This window comes from Phyllostomus discolor, chromosome 2 (genome assembly GCF_004126475.2).
Source record: "Phyllostomus discolor isolate MPI-MPIP mPhyDis1 chromosome 2, mPhyDis1.pri.v3, whole genome shotgun sequence".
Lineage (NCBI taxonomy): Eukaryota > Metazoa > Chordata > Mammalia > Chiroptera > Phyllostomidae > Phyllostomus > Phyllostomus discolor.
In genome coordinates, this window is record NC_040904.2 from 167,244,951 (window position 1) to 167,267,972 (window position 23,022).

The 23,022-nt window shown below is 49.9% G+C and overlaps 2 protein-coding genes and 1 long non-coding RNA gene across 6 annotated transcripts; all 3 read left to right on the forward strand.

Moving 5' to 3' along the window:
* The first annotated feature begins 336 nt into the window (after nt 1-336).
* On the forward strand, nt 337-12,905 carry PRKAG1 (protein kinase AMP-activated non-catalytic subunit gamma 1). 3 transcript variants are annotated; one of them, XM_028531829.2, is made up of 13 exons: nt 366-445; nt 4,856-4,904; nt 8,392-8,573; nt 9,933-10,042; nt 10,240-10,321; nt 10,419-10,477; nt 10,620-10,665; nt 10,767-10,821; nt 11,073-11,199; nt 11,300-11,465; nt 11,617-11,654; nt 11,920-12,066; nt 12,202-12,905. In XM_028531829.2, exons 4-13 carry the CDS (start codon nt 9,971-9,973, stop codon nt 12,304-12,306), a joined length of 897 nt encoding a protein of 298 aa, XP_028387630.1. In that variant the 5' UTR covers nt 366-445; nt 4,856-4,904; nt 8,392-8,573; nt 9,933-9,970; the 3' UTR covers nt 12,307-12,905. The 3 variants fall into 3 exon arrangements, with proteins under 3 accessions (XP_028387632.2, XP_028387629.1, XP_028387630.1); XM_028531831.2 differs by lacking the exon at nt 8,392-8,573 and having other exon boundaries at nt 337-445; nt 9,891-10,042; XM_028531828.2 differs by lacking the exon at nt 8,392-8,573 and having other exon boundaries at nt 337-445.
* On the forward strand, nt 7,711-8,293 carry LOC118499095. Its single transcript, XR_004901608.1, has 2 exons — nt 7,711-8,086; nt 8,125-8,293. It is a non-coding gene; the product is annotated as an uncharacterized LOC118499095 (long non-coding RNA).
* Nucleotides 12,906-13,053: 148 nt separating the features above from the next.
* Nucleotides 13,054-19,858, forward strand: DDN (dendrin). 2 transcript variants are annotated; one of them, XM_036019100.1, is made up of 3 exons: nt 13,054-14,076; nt 15,886-15,957; nt 16,354-19,858. In XM_036019100.1, exons 2-3 carry the CDS (start codon nt 15,911-15,913, stop codon nt 18,266-18,268), a joined length of 1,962 nt encoding a protein of 653 aa, XP_035874993.1. In that variant the 5' UTR covers nt 13,054-14,076; nt 15,886-15,910; the 3' UTR covers nt 18,269-19,858. The 2 variants fall into 2 exon arrangements, with proteins under 2 accessions (XP_035874993.1, XP_028387627.1); XM_028531826.2 differs by lacking the exon at nt 13,054-14,076 and having other exon boundaries at nt 15,749-15,957.
* The last annotated feature ends 3,164 nt before the right edge of the window (nt 19,859-23,022 follow it).

A 23,022-nucleotide genomic window follows, 5' to 3' on the forward strand; every position in this document is an offset into this window, starting at 1 on the left:
CGTAACAGCGGATGAAATGATTCCCCTTTTTAAAGCGCCCTCTCTCCCTCCACCCCCAGCGCCCCTGTCCTTGGCATGTTTTGTATCAGCGATCATTCTGAACTGTACATAATTTATGTTGCAAGAGGCAAAGGGCAAGTTTTGGATTTTGCTTCTTCCAAGTTTGTTTTTAAACGACAAATAAAAAAAGAACATTTTAAATAACAAGCGGCTCCGTCCAGTCACCCTCGCCGTCAGCCCACACGTGAGGTCCGAGGGAAGGGCGGTTACCAGGCCACTTCGCGCCGGAAAAGCGAACTCCGCGCCTTCCGCCTTTGGCTGGCGTTTGTCCTGACGTAGGCGGAAGTGGCGTCGCGGCACCGGATGTGGGACGAGGCCTCCTCCGCTTTCCCGGCGAACTTCCTAAAGCGGACGCACCCAACGGGCGCCTCCCGCAATGGAGACGGTGAGAAGCGCGGGAGGGCGGCGGGGGGCGCTGTGGAGCCCGAGACCCCCGTTAGGACCTGGGAAGCCTGGGCAGGGGCGGGCGCTTGTGCCCAGTAAACGAGAAGCTGGGTGTCCTGCCCTCGACCCTGCCCCTCTGCTCCTTTGTGGGGCTCACCTCCGGCGACTGGGCCGCGCTGTGCCTGCCTTCGGTCCCACGTACTGCCAGCCCCTGCGGGTAGTGACAAGTGATACCTAGCTCCCTTCTTGGGTCCCGCGCACACCCTGTCAATCTCGAGACTCCTTTCATCGTAGTACCGCAGGCGCCTCAGGTTGTGATTTGGCTTTCCTGGGATCCCCACTTGCAGTTAGCACCTGGCCCCGGTTGTCCTAAGTGTGATCCCTGGCAGGAGGGACATCCGAAAGACTTGCATACTGCCTCAGGGTGTCCAGGGAGGTCCCATTCCCTTAATAAGACTGTGGGTTTCCCTGCAGGAGGGATCATTCAGTGGTAGAGGCTTCAGTGTCCCTGGGCAAGTTTTCGGTCATGCCCACCTCTGCGAATCTAACCAGGCATGTTGGCATAACTCGTTCTTGGCGAGCAGGCATTGACCATTGTGGCAGGTCCCTGTTACCCTTCCTGAGATGCTGCTGACCGCCTGCTCTATGGACCCACCCTCACTCCCAGAAGACTTCTAGCACTCTGGAACCCTTCTCATTCACTTCCCTCTCCAAGAGTTTTTAACCATGTATCTATCCTCTGTCATGCAGAGTAATTCTTCCTGTCTTGGTTTTTATCCGCTACTGTAGTTTTTTGTACAGGCTGCAGGTTCACCTTTGGGTCAGTTACCTGCCTGGAGTAATTATTGTACTGCATTCTTTCTCTACCTGCAGAGAGGTAATGTCACTCAGATTATAAAGAAGAAAATAGACGAAAGTGGTAAAGTGATTTGCAATTGGTCACCCAGGCAAGGGAGTCAGTTCTTACAGTTTAAGAGAATTTTGAGCAAAAGACCTGATTTCATAAATTCAAAGTGACACTCCAGTTTTTACTCATAAATGTACCATGGTTTACAAAGTATTTTTTATGTAGCTTTTCTAATTTAACCCTCATACTTTATGTACTGGATTAGGTTCTTGGGATAGAAATTGTGTTAAAAAGAAGGAAAATGAAAACCCCTGCTTTGAAAATGTTCAGCCATGCCTTGGCCAGTATGTCTCAGTTGGTTGGAGCATTGTCCCATACACCAAAGGGTTGTGGGTTTGATTCCCAGTCAGGACACATACCTAAATTGTGGGTTCAATCCCTAGTCGGGGCCTATTTGGGAGGCAACCTATCCATGTTTCTCACATCAATGTTTCTCTAATGTTTTTTTTTTCCAAGAAAAGATAATAGCCTAATTGAAGTAAGGGTGAGGGTGTGCCAGTGACCGCTATTGTTTAGACTGTAACAAATGCTCTTAACAAGATGCAAACAAAGGACTGTGGAAGCATAGGGGAGGGAGAAATTACTGCGAACACAAGAGAGAGCACTGCAGGTTAAGAAAACAGTGTGGGCAAGGGCATAAAAATTGGGGTGTGTAAAGATTAAATTGGGATGAACCAGTGGCTTAATGATGCTGGAGTTTTGGATTTTGGTCACAGTGGGGGAAAAGACTGTGAAAGTAGGCTGAAGTCAGGTTGAAGATATTGCATACCTCGTTAAGTTTGATCCTTGTTTTGTAATAAAGGAACCCATGAAGATTTATGAGCAAGGCAGTGAGTGTGCTTTAAGAATGTTCTTACCAGCTTTCTGTAAATGGATGGATCTACTTCAGAAAGTAGTGAGTTCCTACTTGCTGAAGATGAAAGTCCGTCCCAAACCTGAGCTGCTTGGTAAAAGAACTTGATGACAGCATTTTAGAAGAATTGAAGAAGAGATAGATTGAGGGTGGGGAGACCAGTTTAGAGAATGTTGCTGAAGTGAAAGATAAAAGCCTATCTTAAAGCTGTGAAAGGGTAAAGGAGAGAGACGGATTTGAGGCATTTCTGACATACCAGCTTAGCTGACAGATGTTAAGGACAAGTCAGGTCATGCCCTGCTGTGTAATTCTAGCAGATGTATTGGCCCAGCTCATTCTTGGAGGAGTCAAGCCTGCAGTTCTTAAGCACCTAGGAGGAGAGCAGTGCCAAAAAACAAATATGGGAACCACAGCCAGGATAGTAGGGTTGGAGGGACAGATGCTGCTTTGTCTTATACTGAAGCATTCGAGGAACCTGCAACACCTGTGGTTGTGTAGAAACGATTGAAAATGTGGATCAGGAGCTTGAAAGAAATTGTGTGTCTTAAGTGTCAGATCTAGCCTGAGTCTCTGTACTAATATTTTGAATTTATGTAGTACTGTGGTACTTTCTCAGGTCTCCTATGTTACTAAAAGTTAGAGGGGAGCCCTGGCCAGATGGCTTGGTTAGAATGTTGTCCCATACACCAAAAGGTTAAAGGTTCAATCCCTGGTTGGGGCGCATATGGGAGGTGACCAGTCGGTCTGTCTGTCTGTCTGTCTGTCTCTCTCTCTCCCCCCCATCCCTCCCTCCTTCCCTCTCTCCCTCTCTCCTTTTCTCTCTCTCTCTCTCTAAAAGATCAATAACCTTATCCTTGGGCGAGGATTTAAAAAATAAGAAAGAAAGAAAGAAATGTAGAGGTGAATGGACATAATTACCCCCACCCCTGTGTGGAGAGATAGGCAAAAAGATAAAGTCATAATCAGTTGTGTCTGACTCTCTTCTGTAGGTATCTGCATAACTATTTAGCAGGAAGTCTCTTTTTTCTCTCTGTAACTTAGTCTTAGGTCTTTGTTCATATCAGTGTGCATCACTATCATTATCAATTTGAAAGTTGAAAAATAGAACAATATGCAAAACCCTGTGTTAGATGGTATGGAGGATACAAAGAAGAGTAAGATAAATTTCAGGAATTTATCATCCATTTGGATAGATAATAAACAAAATAACTATCACAGTGCTGTATGTACATAGTACATGATGGATACAATAATGCCTACAAATAACTTTCTGAGTCTGTGTACATAGATCTTTGTGAGACTGTTGCATAACACGTGTGTATCTTTCCCACTGAGCAGCCAGCCCTCTCTTCCACTTGTAAGTGATGAGGCTGTTGTTCCGATATCCATGCCAAAATGCCAGGCCAAGTTGATGATCTTATGCAGCCCAGAGAGGGAGATTATCCCCTCCCTCTGCCCCCACCCTGGCCCATTGGGGCAGGGAAGTTTAGAGCTGCCCTGCCAACTTGACCCTGCTTACCAGCCACCTCCCAGGTTCAAGCCAAGGCCTTTAACTTCATCTCACTACAGCAGTTATGTAGGTGAAGTATGACTGTTAGTTTGGGGATAGTACCTAAAGCAAATAGAGCCAAACTGTTGATTCCAATGGATGAAAAGTATGACCCCTCCTGGGTTTTTAGATAACAATAAAATTTCCAAATGTTGCCACTTGAGGAAGCATGGAGATATTTCCAAAAGTTTCTCTGTATTAAAAGCACTGTCGGCCCTGGCTGGCGTAGCTCAGGGGATTGAGCGTGGGCTTCGAACCAAAGTGTCGCAGGTTCGATTCCCAGTCAGGGCACATGCCTGGGTTGCAGGCCATGGCCTCCAGCAACCAGACATTGATGTTTCTCTCTCTTTCTCCCTCCCTTCCCTCTCTAAAAATAAATAATTTAAAAAATAAATAAAAATAAAAATAGAATAATATTTTTTAAAAAAAAAGCACTGTCTAATCTCAGATTGTCACAGACAAGGAAACTTGGAAAGCCAGCCTCCCCCAAGCTGTGGCAGCTCTCCCCTCAGAAGGGCGCTGAGAGGACTCAGGTCCCTCATTTTAGAACATCGTGCTGCTCATCCATCCCTTAGTCATTCAAGCCTTAACTCTGACAGTCAGCTGTTGGACCCCGCCCCCAATGGTAGGACATGTGCCTGTGATTCCAGTGCCTACAGTTATGCTTAGTGAGTGTTTGGGGGAAAGCAGTGTTATCTCTGGCTTCTGTGATTTTATAAAGTAGACCAGTGAGAATCTTGTGAGGGCAGGCTTAAGTTCATATTCTCTAGTTGCAGCTTTTAAGGCCTGAAGTTTAACTGAGCATGGCAGTGCATAAGGACATGAGCTTTGGAACCTCACGGATCTGTGTTCAAATCCCTATTCCACCCCTTTACCAGCCATATGACCTTGAGCAAGTTGCTTCATATTTCTAGAACCTCAGTTTCCTAATCTGTGAAAATAAGGCTAACAATAATATTTATCTCAGGGTTGTTATGAAGATTACATGAGATAATATAGCACTTTAAAGGAAGTTGTCATTTCACCAGCCCTTCTCCTAATGCTAGACTAAAAAGGATAGAGCCTAGGATAGGCTAAATCTTTGTTTCTCTTGTCTCTCCAGGTCACTTCTTTGGATAGCTCCCCAGCTCTGGAAAATGAGCATCTTCAAGGTAAGTGTACTGAAGAAAGGAAACAGAATGAAAGCTATAGCCAATTTCAGCAGTTGCTTTTGAACCTCTCCCAGAGTTCCCCCTGGAAATATCAAAGCTGGGCTAGACAATGTTTAAAACCACACAAACCAGGAACAATAATTTGACAAGGTCACCCAGGAATAGATCTTGGGCAGGGTAGGGATAGTCAATATCTTCAATATTCAAACCACCTGAGAGAAACTTTGGAGGTATAGGAAACTTCCACAGTCAACTCTAGGCTGGCTAATGAGGCTTTAGAAGTCCCTGGTATTTTATGAGTAGCCCAGAAGTAATGCCACTGGGATTTTGTTATCCAGCAGGCTCACTAAAGCCACTAAGTGTACATGAGAAATTATAGAAAGGCCACAAAAGCCCTTACAACTAATCTAGAAATAGAGGTACTAAACTCTAAAATCCAGGCAACTCCAGCACCTGCCCAAATACCTGGTTAGAGTGAAATGGTCCAACTCCCAGTCATCTAAAAAGAGGTGGAACTTACAGGCACCTCTGGTAAAGGATTTGCCTAGGGATACACTTAAGTCTCCTACGGACACATTATAGCATTAAGAGTACCCACTTTCTCAGAGGATTGAAATAGGGGCTGAAATCCTGGGACATATTATTAAGGGTCTTTGAGTTTTCCAGAGAATTTTTTAATGTTCTGTTTATATTTTGGTATCCAAAAAAGTTATTATAGTGTTGTTTTTAATTATCCGGATGGCTCTTCATAATTGAGTACTGCCACATGGTATCTGTTTTGTTTTGTTTCTGGGTACATTTGCATTAACACCAAGGCAGAGGTCCAAAACTCATGTTGTCTGCATGGACCAAGCAGTGGTGGGTGCATGTGACTACAGCAACCAGTAGATCTTGTCGCATCTAAAAGGAGCCAACAACTGCCCAGTTCTGGTCAGTTGTTACTATTCTGGAATTCAAGACCTAGTTTTACCAGATCTTCTGATTTTGAAAAGAAACTAAAAATTTGGACTTGTATGTAAATCTCCAGATTTTTTTAAAATTTGGGAACTGATTTATTTTTAAAACACTGGGAAAGCCAAATCAAATATGTTTGTAGGCCTGTAACCTAAAATAGGAATATTTAAGTACCAGTGTAGTGTGTCTTACTTAAACTTATGTCAAAAGACCTGTTCTTGGGAATCTGGGTTTTCAAATTTGAAAAACAATGGTGAGCTTTTAGTTAAAGATGGTGGATTGAATACATGCATCTACTTTCGTTCCTTCACAAAAAGCCACTAAAACAACTATAAAGGATTTTTTTTTTAAAAGGTACAAACCTAAGATAGGAAGAATAAGCGAGGAGGCAATAGCAAGGAGTTTTTGGAAGCTGGAAAGCAGACAGACAATAGTAAATGACTTGGCAGACCTGAAAAAGCTGAATTATAAACTAGCCATGGGGAAAGCCAAGAAGCACTGAAGGCCTGAGAGGCAGTCAGATTTCGAGACTCCCTCCTTCACTGAGTACAGCTGGGCAACTCCCCTTTCCAGCTTTGGCAAAGACTGGAGGTCTGGAAGAGAGGCTTAGGCCCAATTGAGGACTGAAGTGTACTAAACACAGGAGCATGAAGTGAACTATACACAGTACTGAGGCCTCAGTCCTTTTTCCCCTTCCTGTTTCCGGAATGCTGACAGAAAAGAGTTCACCCTCCAGGCATGGCCTTGAATGAGTAATCTTTCTCTCTAGAAGCTCTTTGAGGAAAAAAACCCCAAATCTAAGTGTTGAGTGTTCCCCATCTGAATGGCCACAGTCAGTAAAGCTCACTTACACACTTAGAGCTTCCAATCAGCTTTAAAAACTCTACTCTTAAAATGATTTGAATCTACCTTTAAACCAAGTATTATCAGACATCTAAATAAAGCTTCTAACATTAAAAAAAAAAAAGGTGATCCAACCCTGGCCAGATGCCTCAATTTGTTGGAGCATCCCCCCCATACCAAAAGTTTGTGGGTTCAATTCCCAGTCAGGGCACATGCCTGGGTTGTGGACTAGGTCCCCAATAGGGGTGTGTGAGAGGCAACTACACATTGATGTTTCTCTCCCTCTCTTTCTCTCTCCCTTCCCCTCTAATAATAAATAAATAAAATCTTTTTTTTAAAAAAAGCATATCCTCCGGTCAGGATTTAAAAAGAAAAAAGTCCTGAGTGGTGTGGTTCTGCTGGTTGGACATCATCCTGCAAAACAAAAGGTCACCGGTTCAATTCCTGGTCAGGGTGCGCATGACTGGTTTGTGGTCCGTCCCCAGTCAGAGTGCATGCAAGAGGCACGTGATCAGTGTTGCTCTCTCACACCAATGATTCTCTCTAGCTTTTTCTCCCTCTTAACCCCTCTTTCTAGAATCAGTAAAAGAAAAAAAAATTTTTTAAGATGATCCAAACTGCATTCCCCATGAAAGAAATAAAAACTGACAGAGGGAAACATCAATGCATAAAGAAGAAAACCTTTGAAATTAACAATATATACTCAGATAAAGAATATATTAACACCATGAGACAAGTACAAGTTAACAGTATTTTTTTAAACTTGCAGAAAACAGAAAGGAGCTCTTGGACATTAAAAATACAGCAAAAATTGCCCTGACTGGTGTAGCTCAGTGGATTGAGTGTCAGCTTGCGGATCAAAGGTTGTTGGTTCAATCCCCAGTCAGGGCACATGCCTGGGTTATGAGCCAGGTCCCCATTTGGGGGTGTGAGAGAGGCAACCAACTGATCAGTGTACTGATGAGAAACATCGATGTTTCTCTTCATCTCTTTCTCCCTCCTTCCCCTCTCTCTAAAAATAAATAAATAAAATCTTGATTAAAAAATACATAGCAAAAAATTAAAACTAAATAGGTTTGGATATCAAGTTGAGGAAATCCACGAGACGTAGAGTTAAAAATCAAAGAAGTGAAAAAAATCAAAGAAGTAGAAAAGAGGAGAGAAAAGAGATTTTAAAAACAATAATAAATCTCACCCAAAAAACCCCAAATAAAACCTTAATGGGTCAGTCTAGGAAGTCTAATGTATAAATAAAAGGAGTTACAGAAAGAGAAAAAGAACAATACAGAGCAAAGGGAATGATCAAGGAAATAATTCAAGAACATTTCCTGAAACTGAAGGACATTAGTTTTCATATTGATAGGACTCATTGAATATTCAGCACAGTGGATGAAATTGACCCATCCAAAGCAATCACCATAAGATACCAAAACACTGGAAATAAAGAGAAGATCCTGAGTTTCCAGAGTGGAAAAAACAAGTCACATAAAAGACTCAGAATTACCTGGGACTTTCAATGCACCAGAAGCTAGAAGGCAATGGAACAATGCCTCCAACATCCTGGAGGAAAATAAATTTTAACCTAGAATCCTGTATCCATTCAAATTCTAAATCAAAGATAAGTGTAGAATAAAGATATCTGCAGGCTGCAAGGTGTCAAAAAACTTACCTCCCATGCACCCTTTCTCAGGAAGCTGGAAGATGTGCTTCACCAAAACAAGGGAGTAGTCAGATGAAAACATGGGATACGGGACACAAGGACAGCCAGTACAGGAGAGTCGTGAAGGGAGTCCCCTTGATGGTGATGAAGGAAGTGGAAGATCTCAGGATGCCAGCAGTGCACACCAGGCAAACCAGCCCAGATTTGAGCAGGTCAGAAGGCTCCAGAGAGACTTCTTTGTGTAGTTTAAAGTAATAGACTACCTCGTGCTTCTGAACTTCTTAAAGGGAGGTTTAAAGAATTGGTGAGGAGTTTAGGGATTGAATTAGTAATAAATACTGTACATAGAAAATTAAACAAGTGAAGGGACAAGACAGTTATTAGCTCCAGGGAAAATAAAGTTGTGAAAGAAAGAAAAAATACAAATTTACTATTTGGCTTGGCTCTGAATAATGAATATTTAGTCAAAATTGTTTCAATATTGATGTAACCAACATTATATTTTAACTTTTGGAAGAATGGGGGGAGATGGGTTGTGCATATTTGTGATGAGGTCCTGGTAGAAAAGAGAACAAAAAATTCTCATCTTCCTTAGATGATAATAGATAATTCCCAAAATTGAAAAATCAAAAAGCAGCAAAAAAGTACCAAAATATTCAGCTAAGAGAGGTCTCATCTCTGGGTGGGGATGTTTTAGGGAAATGGGCCCCAGGGACATCAGTTTTAAGTTCGCGAGTTTTGGAATCAGGTAGATCTGTTTGAGTTTTGCATTTCACGTACTGATGGTGTGAACTTGAGCAGTTTAATGATCTGTTCTACCTTTTTCATCTGAAAAATGAGGACAATATTTGCCTTACAGATTTGTTGGAAGAATTAGATGATATAGTATTTTTAAGTACACAGAGCATCGTAAGGAACATATTTGGGTTATTATTATGGGTGTGGTTTCTCCAGTTTAGAGCAAGCAATTAAAATCAGAAGATTGGAAAGGTAAGCACAGCCAGGGTCTCCTGTTTGTCTAGAGCAGATGGGATGATTTCTCATTTACAGGTCATCCCAAGCTGGACTGTCAGGGTGTTTCTGGCCAGGCTGATTGAGCACTGGGCTCCAGCTTCATGTTGATCTGAAATGGCCCAACTTGGCCATGACTTTCTCATCTGTGGTTCTTAGAAGAAGAATTTTAAGCAGCTTAATTACATCTTAATTGAGAAAAGATAAATAAAAATATGCTAAATATATGAAAGGAAAAACTTGAGTTAAAGATGAGAAAAAACCTTTTAGATTAGAACAGGTTAGTGAAAGATATTATAGACTTTCTGTTTTAGTCAGCCATCTTTTGTCTAAGGAATCTATAGATATAGTCTTACCTGGAAAGGGAGATTGGATGAAATGATTTCTAAGGGGTTATTCCTAATGGAACAGTAGGAACAAAACAGATAAAATAGAGGGCCTTATAAAAAGTCGTGCTCTAAAATATTTGAGCAACTACAACACCTGTTGTATTTTCTGCCTTTTTTTTTTATTGTGAGCTTTGCTTGGAAGGAAGCTACTAACTATCCCACCCTATGCAGAGACCCCAGAATCCAACAATAGCGTGTATACTTCCTTCATGAAGTCTCATCGCTGCTACGATCTGATTCCCACAAGCTCCAAATTGGTTGTGTTTGATACTTCCCTGCAGGTGGGTGACATCCTTTTTCCTTCCCTCCTTTCTTTGGAGCCTCTGGTTCAATCCCTCTCATCCTATCTCATCCCTAGGGTAATATCCTCATCCTTCTATAGGGTTAGTCTCATGTCTTCCCCAGCATACCCGACCCCTGTTCTTTTAAAGTCCTACCTGTGAATTTCCCTTTGTGAATATAACTCTTTTGGCTACAGGTGAAAAAAGCTTTCTTCGCTTTGGTGACTAACGGTGTACGAGCTGCCCCTTTGTGGGATAGCAAGAAACAAAGTTTTGTAGGTAAGCAAAGTTTCTGGAACACAGTATTATTAGCATCTGGTGCTGGGCACATAGAAAAGCTTCGAGCAGCGCTGAGAGCTCTTGTCTTGGCCTCTAGGCATGCTGACCATCACTGATTTCATCAATATCCTGCACCGCTACTATAAGTCAGCCTTGGTAAGGAGCCTTAGCCCAGTAACCAAAACCACTGTCCCTGCTCAAAGCCCCTCATTCTCATTCCTTTCTTCCAAGCAAACCACAAGGGGTTTATTATGAAGCAAGGGGATCAAGTCTCAAATTCTGTTGCTTCTGCTTCCAGGTACAGATCTATGAGCTGGAAGAACACAAGATAGAAACTTGGAGAGGTATGCAGAGCACTGGGGGGTGTGAAAGGATAAAGGGATGGAAAGTTTCCTGGGAAATGGTCCTCCATGGTGGTATTTTGTGAATCTCCTTTTCCCTTCAGAGGTGTACCTGCAGGACTCCTTTAAACCACTTGTCTGCATTTCCCCTAATGCCAGGTGAGTTCTAGCTACCCATTTGTTCAGGAGAGAAAGAGCCTTGCCATCAGCATGGCTAAAGGCTAGCCACCCAAAGATCCAGGGGCAGAAGAGAGCAAAGACATTCCTCCCAAACACACACATGAGCACTCTTGCCCCTCTCCCCTCCCCCAGTCACCAGTTTTCCATTTATGAACACACTCTAAGAAGCTATTTAACCACCCTCAGTCCCAGCACCATGGAACTTATCCTTGTCCCCAACCTTCCCACAGCTTGTTTGATGCTGTCTCTTCATTAATTCGAAACAAGATTCACAGGCTGCCAGTTATTGACCCAGAATCGGGCAACACCTTGTACATCCTCACCCATAAGCGCATCCTCAAGTTCCTCAAATTGTTTGTAAGTGCTCCTCAGCCCAGTTTTCACTTCTTTTACTCAGTTGGGTATCCAAAGGTGGTATGGGGGGCCTTGAAAATCAAGATGATGGTTCCTTTCTCAGATCACTGAGTTCCCCAAGCCAGAGTTCATGTCCAAGTCTCTGGAAGAGCTGCAGATTGGCACCTACGCCAACATTGCTGTGGTCCGCACCACCACCCCTGTCTACGTGGCTCTGGGTATCTTTGTACAGCACCGAGTCTCTGCCCTGCCTGTGGTGGATGAAAAAGGTGAGAGATTGGGCAGCAGGAGAGGAAGGGCCCCAGGGGAGCCTGGCTGTGGGAAAAGCTGCCACCTCAGCTCAGTCAGGAGGGTAGTTCTGTGGGCAGGGGGAGTTTTGGATGCTAGATCCTCCTTGCTGAGTTGCCTCTGTCCCCCTAGGGCGTGTGGTGGACATCTACTCCAAGTTCGATGTTATCGTGAGTGATTGCGGAGGGGCTGGGAGGTAGGGAAGGAGGTGGCATGTTGAATGTGGAGAGGGAAAAGAAGAGAGTCTTTTCTGGGACCTCAGGGTTTTAAGAAGCTTCTAAGCTTTCAAGTCCTATTTGAAAAGAATTGAATGAGCTGGGCATGGCTTGTGGTTATAACTGACAGTTGCCCTAAATTACTCTGGGGCTGGGTGGGCGCAGGATTTGGGGGCTGGCTCCCTTGCTTCTCTGCAAGCACCTTCCCCTCTCCCCCCAGAATCTGGCAGCAGAAAAGACCTACAACAACCTAGACGTGTCTGTGACCAAAGCCTTGCAACATCGGTCACATTATTTTGAGGGCGTCCTCAAGTGCTACCTGCATGAAACGCTGGAGACCATCATCAACAGGCTGGTGGAGGCAGAGGTAGAGGGGCCAGTGACTCAAAAGGGGCTGGGGGGTCAGCCTTGAGATTGGGGATTTGGCAAGGAGGGTAGGGCTTGAAGGGCTCTCCCTGAAGCCAGCGCTAAACACCCCTTTCTCCCTTGCTGCTCTCCACAGGTTCACCGACTTGTAGTAGTGGATGAGAATGATGTGGTCAAGGGCATCGTGTCACTCTCAGACATCCTGCAGGCCCTGGTGCTCAGAGGCGGAGAAAAGCCCTGAGCTAGGGGAAGGAGCCAGGAGGCACCGGGGGTTATGTCCACTCACTGCCTGCACAAAGCTCTGGGAGCCACAGATGAAACCTTGAGAGAATTGTGACCCCCTAACCTTCTACCTGGGAGCAGGGGAAGGTGTGGGGGAAGGAAGAATGGATTTTTAGCTGTCCCATCCTCACACATACACTTGAGGAAACCTTGCAGCCTAGACCATCCTAACCCCTGATCTGTTAGACATAGCCCTCATTCTGGGTGAACTGCGGGCTCCCTGACCCTTGGACAAATTCTGATCTCTGAGAGATCTCAGGCCTCACCCAGCCTTTGCCTCTATCTCCTTGACTCCGTCCACACTGAGATAATAGCACAACTGTTCATAAAAATATTTTTATTCATTCTGTTCCATGCTGTATGAAGGAGCCTAAGTGCATTCAGTGACATGTCTTCCTGTAATAGAAATGGGGAGGACTGTGGGGAGGAAGACCTTTGGGTTCCTGTGCTGTATTCCTGTGAGGGGAGGCTGGGTTAGGTGGGGGAAGATGGTAGAGTGGTTAGCTGAAGTTATTGCTTTTCATGGCAAACCTAATTAAAATGACAGGAACCTCTTCACAGTAGTGCAGTGTTTGCTTTTCATAGTTGACAGACACTACTGCGCCAGCCTTCCTATTTCATGTGGCCGCTTCAGCTCAGTAATGACAACAATAATAGCACGCTTTATAGAAAACTCTGTCAAGTACCATTCTCAGTGCTTTACATATATTAATTCACTTAATCCTCAGAACAGTAGTAGCTGTTATACCAGTTTTATAGGTTTAAAAGAAACTAAGGCACAGAGAGGCTAAGTAACTAGCCTAAGGCCACACAGCTAGTAAAAAATAGAGCTAGGATTTGAACCCAGCCTGGCTCCAGAGCTCATGCTCTTTATCACTGTATTAGACCACCTTTCTAAGTCCCCGTCCATAGCTGTCCTCCTCCCTATTCCCTGCAGTCCTCATTACCTCACTTTCCCCTCTGCCTGGACCATAGCCGGGACCCCAGGAAAATTCCATAATAGTGTTAGGTCTCCAGACAGCAGTGACTGAGTGTCTCCTTTAGGTAGACTTGCCACCAGTGGAAGGTTGGACTCTGTTTGGATTTTGCTGGATTGGCACTGTCTTTGAACCGACAAATCCCTTGTGATTCTCCCAAAGTGAGAATGAGCTAGACTCAAGTGGGTAGGTGGGGGGGGGGGGGCAGCAGGACTGGTCACCCTATCAGACCTTCCCTTGTGCTAAAACCATATGGGTCAAATTCTGGGTACCAGCCCACCACTGCCTTGCAGGTCTGATACCATTTTCATCTTGGGTACCAAGACCAGAAGCAGTTTCAGAGTAACACGTTGCCCCCACCTGCACTGTGCCTAAGAACTCTGATGAACCTAGCCCTACCATACTCGCTCCTCCAAACCAGGCTTCCTGGTGGAATACGGGGAACGCCTTGAGGCAGTTTTCAGTACTATGTCATGGCTTTGAAGGAGCCTCTGCTTCTGTGTTCACCTCTTCACAACTCAGCACATTCCCAGATTTGAAGGAGGGAGGCATGCTAAGTTTTTAGAATTAGGCTATGTTTATGTGCGTGGGGGTGAGTGCATGGAGGAAAGGACAGATGTCTCCTTGTGTCACATTACTTGGTGAAGTGGAGTTTGTGTAGGGAGGAGGCAAGGACTTTAAAAAGCCTTAGGATTCTAGTGGGACCTGGGTGGAAGGAAGCACCTTCAAGCAAAGAGCCTTCAGTGCAGCTGGTACGTGTAAAGGGGGCTCCAGGAATGGGATAGGGGATGTGTGGGTTCTCTTACATAAAAGTCCATGGAAGGGGGCAGGAGGCCTGAGTTCGGTTGCTCTGGTTCTCAGTTGTGCTCTGTGTCCCACCATGACCCTCCTGGGCAAGGGTCTGTACCTGGAGGGCTGCAGGTATGTTAGTGGAAAACACACTGGGGTCTCTTGCTTCTCCCACTCCTCACTAAAACCCAACCAGTCTCAGGGTCTGAGGATGGAGCAGAAGGAAAGACAAGGAACAAAATTTGGGAGCCTCATAGCTTTCTATTCATACCTATTCCACTCAGAAGTGGCAAATTATCCCTTCTTCCTCAGGAACCATTGCCTCACACACTTTCTTCCCCCACCTCCCCACACCCCTCCCCTCCACTGGAGCTGCTGCCATGGTTGCCAGGCATGGTTGCTAAGTCTCTGCATGGAAGGGTTCGCGTGGGCTGTGCTGCCACTAACATTACCATGGTGAATCAGGGGACACCTGGTATAGGCTTGAGGGGCGGGGGAGGGTCATGTGGATGCAGGCAACGACTCCCCAGGACAGAGTGAGCCGAAAGGGCGAGCACCTTGAGCACCACTCCAGGTGGGGGCTGAATGAGCTGGGCATTGTGGTGGCAGTGATGGGGGCTCTGTGCCAGAAAACAGGGGGCCACTTCAATCATCTCAGTTGCTAGGGGACTGGTTTTGCCAAGGGAGCACACTGTTCCTCCTTCATCCCTTCTGAAAGGGTGCAGACTCCAAAGCACCTAGTCTGTCCTCCATGGGGCTAAGCAGGTCCGTGTGGGCACAGAATGGTATGACCCCCAAGTCCTGGCTTCTGGACTGTGGGGAGAGGGCTCTGTGGGTGCCCAAGGACAAACATCTAGAAGGGGAGTGGGGGGCAGCTTTCATGACCAAAACAGACTCCTGTGTCCTGCTGTACCCGAAGCTCTGGGCTGCAGTTAAGGGTATGGGGGTCACCCTTTCTGAGGTTGGGGAGGGTAGCTCCCCACACCCAGAGTCTCACAAAAGCTTCATGAAAGCCACCACCTCCTCCCTCCACCACATGGAAGCTGGTTACTCATCTCCTCTCTGCACCCCAACGCCACTGCCGCTAAAAATAGGCCCCCATCCATGGTCCAGCCCCTCCTGCACCCCCATGGTAACCAGTAAGAGTGGCAGGCAGAGACCTTGAGTTCCATTTGCATCACCTCCCTGTCTGAGAAACTGAAGTCGGAGGCGGGAAGTCAAGGGCATAACCCTGGCGGTCAAGCACCCTAACAGAGGGGAACGAAGGGTTAAAATGGCGGGAAGGTTGAAGGAACGGGAATGGGGGAGGGGGTATTGTCAGCTTGGCAAGAAAAAGAAGTTGCCTGCCCACTCGTGCAAGTCCCATCAGGCTTGGGGGACACGAGCAGTGGGACGGGGCGCCCAATCCCCAGCCCCAGGGGGCGGCCCCGCACGGGGGGGAGGCAGCAGCGCGGAGCCATCCGCGCCTGTCACATGCGCTCACACACACACACACACAGGCATACACGTGTGCCCGGGTATATATAGTCCCCAGTCGCCGGGCCCGCCGCTCTGCAGTGGGCGCCGGTTTCCTGGGCTGGGAGGGGGCTATCGGGGCGGGTGGGAGGGTGGGGGGCCGGGGTGGGGTGGGGCAGGATGCTGGATGGCCATCTGTTCTCCGAGGGGCCCGACAGCCCCCGGGAGCTCCGGGATGAGGAGTCTGGAAGCTGCCTCTGGGTGCAGAAATCCAAGCTGCTGGTGATCCAAGTGAAGACTATTTCCTGTCATTATAGTCGCGGCGCCCCTCCTCGACAGCCCATGGACTTCCAGGCCAGCCACTGGGTCCGCGGGCCGCAGAGTCGCACGTGAGTGAGGGAGGGGTGAGGGGACAGACCGGCGGGGCGGGTGCGGACTTCCCCCAGGCACCAGCCAGCGCCGCTGGCCCCCTTCCCTTTCCCACGCGCCCCACCCCCACGGTCCCGAAAGCTAGGGCCTGACCTTTCCCGCGTTGTTTTGGGAAAACAGGAGGAGCTGTGAGACAGGGCAGGGGGTGAGATGGGGCAGACGCTGCTTAGGTGTGCATGGAGAGATGGCGAGGAATCCCGCTTCGACTCCAGCCCCAGCATATGTGCACGTGCGCGCGCGCTGACACACACATCTTCACGCGGCTGCCCAAAGTGGACTGCAGTGCCCCCAGCTCCCCGGGCCTCCGCTCCCTTCCCCCACAAACTGCTCACCAGGGTTCCTGCTCATTGTCCCAGGTGTGGGCCGCGCCCGGGATCCCCTGAGCCACCTCCCCGCCGTCCCTGGGCCTCCAGGGTGCTGCAGGAGGCGACTAACTGGCGGGCGGGGCCCCCAGCCGAGGCCCGAGCCCGGGAGCAAGAGAAAAGGAAAGCGGCATCGCAGGAGCGGGAGGCCAAGGAGACCGAGAGAAAAAGGCGCAAGGCTGGTGGGGCCCGAAGGAGCCCCCCGGGTCGGCCCCGCCCGGAGCCCCGGAATGCCCCCAGAGTGGCACAGCTTGCAGGGCTCGCAGCTCCGTCGAGGCCTGAGCACCTGGGGCCGTTGGGGCGACCGCCCCGTCTGTCCGCGCAGCCGCAGAGCGACCCCAGGGTGGCGTGGGCGGGGCCCTGGGGAGGTCGCAGGCCCGGGCCCCCCAGCTACGAGGCTCACCTGCTGCTGAGAGGCGCTGCCGGGGCCGCCCCTCGGCGCCGCTGGGACCGGCCGCCCCCCTATGTGGCCCCGCCGTCTTATGAAGGCCCCCACAGGACTTTAGGGACTAAGAGAGGCCCCGAGCCCTTGCAGGCGCCGGTCTCATCAGTCCCTGCTCCGACGCCGGCCAGGACAGAGGGAGGGTGCGCAAAGAAGAGGCTGGATCCTCGGATCTACCGGGACGTCCTCGGGGCTTGGGGTCTCCGGCAGGGGCGGGGTCTCTTGGGGGGATCCCCAGGCTGTGGAATAGCCAGGTCAAGGCTGGAGCCCTGCAACGCCGCCGCGGCAAAGAGCCTGGGGTTGGCTGCTTCTGGCCCGAACAGTGGGAGCGACGGCCACCCCCAAGCCGGCGCTGCTGGGAGCCCAGGCAAGGCTCCCACGGCTCCCACGGGGTCTGCAAATGCAACTCCGAGTCCCCCGCGTCCCGCTCCCAGGTCCAGGCCCCATCTCAAGGGCTCCGGGCAAGGAAAAGAAGGTAGAGAGCAGAGCTGGCTCCCCAAATGCTGGATTCCCTCCCCTAAAAAGCAGCCGCTCCGACACAGCCAGACCCTCCCCAGACCCTGGGCTCCAGGAGGCACGGGATGGAGAAATTCCCTGGGTCTTCCAGAGGAGGCCGGACACGAAACCTCGGAGGGATGGAAGGCGGCCCGCCGCGCCCACACCCTGCCCCGGAGTTCCCGCGGCCCGGCTGCTGGAGAAGGCGTCTTTGTCATTGACGCCACGTGCGTGGTAATACGGTCTCAGTACGTTCCGACCCCTCGAACCCAGCGTGTGCAGCTTCTGCCCGCCGGGGCGCCGCGCCTTGCGGGGCCCGCCTCCAGCCAGCCGAAGTCCAACAGGAAGGAGGGCGAGGGCGCCGCGGCCTCTCCTTCCCCTTGCCAAAAGCTGCTGTTGAGCAGTCGCCTTTCACACCAGCCATACGGGGGGCTCGGGTTTGAAGCTGAGGGCGGGAAGCCTGTGGACTCCTCATTGGAGGAGCGCGCCTCCCGCATCTTGGGGCTCCCGGTGGGCGAAGTAAACCTTCAGGACGCCCCCACGCAGCCAGGCAGCCCACAGCACGCAGCCTCAGGCCCAGCGACTTCGGGAGGCGCCACCAGTGCCGAGGGCTCGGGGGAAGTGGCGGCGGTCCTGCGGCATGCGGGCCGGGGCTGGGCGCGGACCCCGGGGCCCTACGCCGGGGCCCTGCGGGAGGCCGTGTCCCGCATCCGCCGCCACACCGCCCCAGACTCGGACTCAGACGAAGCTGCGGAGCTCAGCGTTCACAGCAGCTCTTCTGATGGAAGCGACACAGAAGCCTCCGGCGCCTCCTGGCGGAATGAGCGAGCGGGGCCCCGGGAAGGCAGGAAGACAGCACAGCTGAGCGACGGTATCCGAGAGATTCTAGGTGTCATCAACCGGACCGAGCAGGTCCTCTTTGGGGAGAGGGACACTAAGAGGACCCCACAGGGAAATAGGGAGCGGCAGTGAGAGGCCCTCTGCTGTATTTGTGTTCCCCAACCCGTACATCCCCGGGCCCAATGGTCCCCTTTCTTCCTCACAGACATCCTTGTACTCCTTTCCTATTCAGGTTCCCAACCCCAAATAGAAACCTCTCAAATGAAAGGGAAGGGGCCATATGCTGATTCGTGATTTTCTTTTTTTTTAATTAGGAAAGGTGAGGGTGCACAGCAGACTTTAATGCCTGCTCCGTTCAGGTCACTCCAGTAAGGGCTTCAGCCGGCGTGGCTGCACGGAGCGTAGAGTTAGGAAGAGACGCCTGGCCAAGAGCAGGCAGGAGGGCAGGGAGGGTACAGCCACGGGAGGGCAACTTCAGGTAGGGCCTCTGGGAAGGAGGGAGAAAGCGTCAGAGAGGCTTTGGGCTGAGGTGAACAGGTGACAGAGAAGCCCTTGGCAGAAGAGGAAGGGGCCCAGAAGCAGCCAGCAAAGCAGAGAGAGGGCTCACTTTGATGTCACGAGTCTTGGGGTCCAATCCCAACTCTGCCATGCTCACTGGGGCACCTTAGGCAAGTCACTTCCCCTCTGCAATCCTCCTAATATGTAAAAGGAGGGAATTCTAAGGTCCATCCCTGACGTTTTGAAACCTTTGCAGAAGCTTTTTTCTCATCCTCCCCTTCACAAGCCAAGAAAGAGTCAGGGGCAGGTGAACAGAGTCGGAGGGCCCCTGGGCGGCTTTGTTGTCACCTACACTCATTCTCAATTCAGGAGACTAGAGACTGTCCAGGGTTCACAGAAGAGCTGAGTAAACGGACAAGGGCTCCTATCTCAGTCTCTCAGGTTTAGGTGAAGGCTCCCCAAGGCAGGGCAGGATGGCGGCCTGGTCACTGTCCCTGGTCCTTGGTGGTCCAAGCAGGAGAGGGAAGGCTGACAGTCAGCTTGAGGCCTCTTCAGACCTTCCCCTTTGCTCCTCCCCAATGTTTCTTAGCGATGATTTGAATCATTGCCATGAGGTGCCACTCAGGTGGTATCATCCATCTGAAAGAATTCGGAGAATTTCTTTCATCTCTGCCTCTTCCAGGAACCGGCCAGGGAAGAAAGAGGGAGGCTGGTCCCAAAAAGCCTGTAGGTATGGGGTGTGATACTCGCTGTAGCCACTACGGGGCGCGCGCAGGTCGCGGATTTCCCCAGTAGCTAGTCCGCGAGTCGCTCCTACCCGGGTACTGCCAGTTAATCGATTGAGCTCTAGTTACCGCGCGGGAGGCCCCCGCCTTGCCACCTCCAGGCGTGCGAGGTCAGGAGCAGGCCTCTGGCCATCTAGACCTGGAGCGCGCCGAGCCCCTCTTCGTACTTATCCACGCCAAACAGCGTGGGACGCGGACACTGACGTCCTTTTTTTCTCTCTGATCTCGGACACCTCCTCTCTATTTACTAGCCATGTGAACTTGGCCAAATCACTTCACTTCCCTGAGCCTCAGTTTCCTCATCTGTCAAATGGGGGTATATAAACACCTACCTCGCAGGGTTGTTGTGAGGATTTAATGTGATAATGTATGTAAACCGCCTTGCACAGTGCCTGGCACACAGTAGGCTCTCAATAAATCTAAGCTTCCCTTTGTCCAACCTGGGCATCTTCTTCCTTTCACGGACCAAACCAGCGTTCCTCCCCCAGGGCTCCTCGGCTCCTTCCTGCTCGGTGGGTGGTTGTGGGGGGGGGGGGACTCCTTTCTTAGATGGAAACTCCCTGCCCACTCCTGTCTCCCCCAGTCCGGACTCTCCCTTCCTTGCCCCCCACTCCACCCCCCGTTGGCTCTTCCCACTGCCCCGGTGCACTCCCCCCACCCCCCATTCCGGGCAAGGGCTGAGTCAGCCTGGGTAAATTTAGCCGCCAACTCGGCTGGCGTGGGGGCTTCGCCCAGACTCAGTCTCAGAGTCCTGGCCGGGCCCTCCGCTCAGGCTCTGCCCCTACTCCCACCCCCACCGAGTCCCGCCAGCTCCAATTCCTGCTCAGCGTTCAGATCTCCAGTCCCGCTCTCAAACCACTTATAGTTTTGGTCTCCAATTATCTCGAGGTCACTCTCCACCAGCCCCGGAGAGACCGAGCAGGATGAGAAGGGGGCTGGGTGGCCTGCGAGGCCCTGGGACTGGATGCGAAGCCCACTGCCTTGCCTGGCCTGACCTGGCCTTGGCTCACGGGGCGGGGGGGGGGGGGGGGGGAGGGATTTCCGGGCTTCTAAACCTGAGGGGAGAGGGTCAGAGTCACCCACCCACACTGCCAGGTTTCCAGTTAGCTCCTGGTGGAAAAAAGTGGGGGTCACCTTGGGCAGAAATCAAAGGTTCCTGAGGTCTGTCTCCCTCACCTGCAATTCTACCTACCTCAGGTTCTAACCACTGAGCATTTTATTTACTGAGCACCTGAGAGGAGCAGGAGCTGCTCTGAGCTCCAGGAAAAAGACACAGTAAGGTCTGTCTGACAATGGGTTAAAACACACGCATAACGGTGGCATTGAGCAGTGAGTCTTAAGTACTTTAAGGAGTCAAACAAGGGAGACTGAATTTGAGGGGAGGGGTTCCAAGCAGAAGCAACAGTAAAAATAAGAGGCATGGATGTGAGGGAAATGGTCTAGTTTAACTGGAGCTGTGGGTACACCCAGGGCAGGTGCGGGAAATACAGGTGTGATCAAAAACTGAGGCCAGGTTGGTGTGAGCCTGGTCCAGCTGAGGAATGTGTGCCTTGGACCTCTGGGCCTGAGAAGAGGAGGGACTTCAGGCTAGAGGAAGACAGAGGAAGGCCGGGGCGGTGGTGTGAGCATCTGCCTGGATCATGCTACAGCCCATGGCCTCCAGGGCTCTGAAGCTTGCTGGCAGAAGAAGTGAGCTGCATGCGAGAGTGGAGGGGCTGGCGCTGTGGAGGCAGGCCCCATTATGCTGCCTGAGCCTCTTTGAGGCTGAACACCCAGGATATCAGTTTGTAAGAGCTTACCCACACTGCTACCATTGTCAGAGAACTAGGGTGTTCTTGTGTTTAGAAGGAACCCAGATTTGGGTCATGGGTTTAAATCTTGCCTCTACCTCATACCAGCTGTGTGACTTTGGCAAGTTACTCAACCTCTCTGTGTCTTGATCTCAATTATAAAACTGGGTTATTAATAGTGTTCTTTCATAAGCTTGTTGGGTGAATTAAACGATTCAATGTGTAAAACACTGAGAACAACATCTGGTATCTAGGCAGTCCTATATAACTCTTAAGTCCTGATTATTATTTCTCTCTAGGGCTCTTAGTGTTTCGGGTATGGGAACATGAGGCTAGGGGAGAGAGAAGTAGGAGAAGAGGTAGGAGAAGAGGAGGGAGAGGGAGCAGAGGCCAGATCCAGAGGAGAGGGAATACCTGGGGTGGAGACAAGCCACTTGAATGGGTGAATACATACCAGGAGCACTTGGGCAGTCAGGGTGTCAGTGTAACCCACTCCCACCTCCCAAGACTTCCTCCATCTTTGCCTAAGAGTGGAATCAGCACCAGCTGCTCAGGAACTGGGGAGACGGGGAGAGTGACTTCAGGTCTGGGGGCCAGCCCTTGATGAGCCATATCTCAGACGGGCTCTGCAGGGCCCTGTGGGTGGCAGGCTGGAGGCTCCCTGCTGCGAAAATGACTTCTAAATCTGGCTGTGTCTGCCAGCCAGCCAGCCTCAAGGCCACAACCACCCCCCACCTTGGGACAGCGTCACAGGTCAGGAGTAGGGACAGCGGACGTGGGAGGGCGTGGTCAGGTTGGGGCAGCTGCCGTCGGGTTACCACAGGACCCTTTTACCCTCTGCACAGACAGATTCTTCCCAGGAAAGCCCTATCTGGTTCCAAATGGGACCCAGTTAATATGGCTTTCGAGGAGCTAAGCACCTCCTCCCCTTTCAGACTGTCAGGAGAGCCCTGGGATTTCCCTAGGTCACCACAAATTAGTAAAGAAAACAGTCAGGCAATAACTTTGGGACTTTAGGGGATTTGAGGCCAGGAGTGTTTGTACGTGTGTGAGGAGGAGAGGACCAGGAGAGATGGCTGAACATGAATACATGGGAAGTGTGCAAAGTGTGTCTGTGAGGAATGAGTCCGAATTTACTCGGTTACTCATTTGTTCACTTGCCCATTAAACATGTACACCAGGCCCTGGGTACACACAGGAGATTCAGACATGGCTCCTATCTTCAGGGAGCTCAACATCTAGGGTGTGTGTGAGACAGGAGGAGGGGTGTAGAAAAAGAAACCCAGAGAGTCATCACAGTGCGGGAAGCACAAAATAACGCATTAATGAAGGCATTCCAGAGGGTTCTGAGGAGAAAGGAGGAAGGAGCAGCTCCCAGACTGTGACTTCTGGAGAATGGTAATAGACCCAGGGCTCTGGGCGACAAGTTGCTCAAGGTGCGTATGTTAGTAAAGGAAAGCTCAGCCTGGATACTGTCCCCTCCTCTGCACGTCCTGGCATGGTGGGTGGGGGGCATCTCTCCCTGAAAGCCCGTGGTACTACATAGCCTTTTGTGAGCCTTTTAATCCATCCAGCCTTTTGTTCATCCATTGGTGCATGCATGCATGCATCCATCCATCTATCCGTCCCACCCATTCATTTATTCATTCAATCACCAACCTATCTGTCATTCATCCACTGATTTATCCATCTCTCCATTCACCCACCCATCCATTTATTCCGTTAACAAGGGCATATGTTATGCCTAGCTCAGTTCTGCAAGGGATGCTAAGATGAGCAAAACCCAGAGGCCATGTCTTCAGGAAGCTAGAAG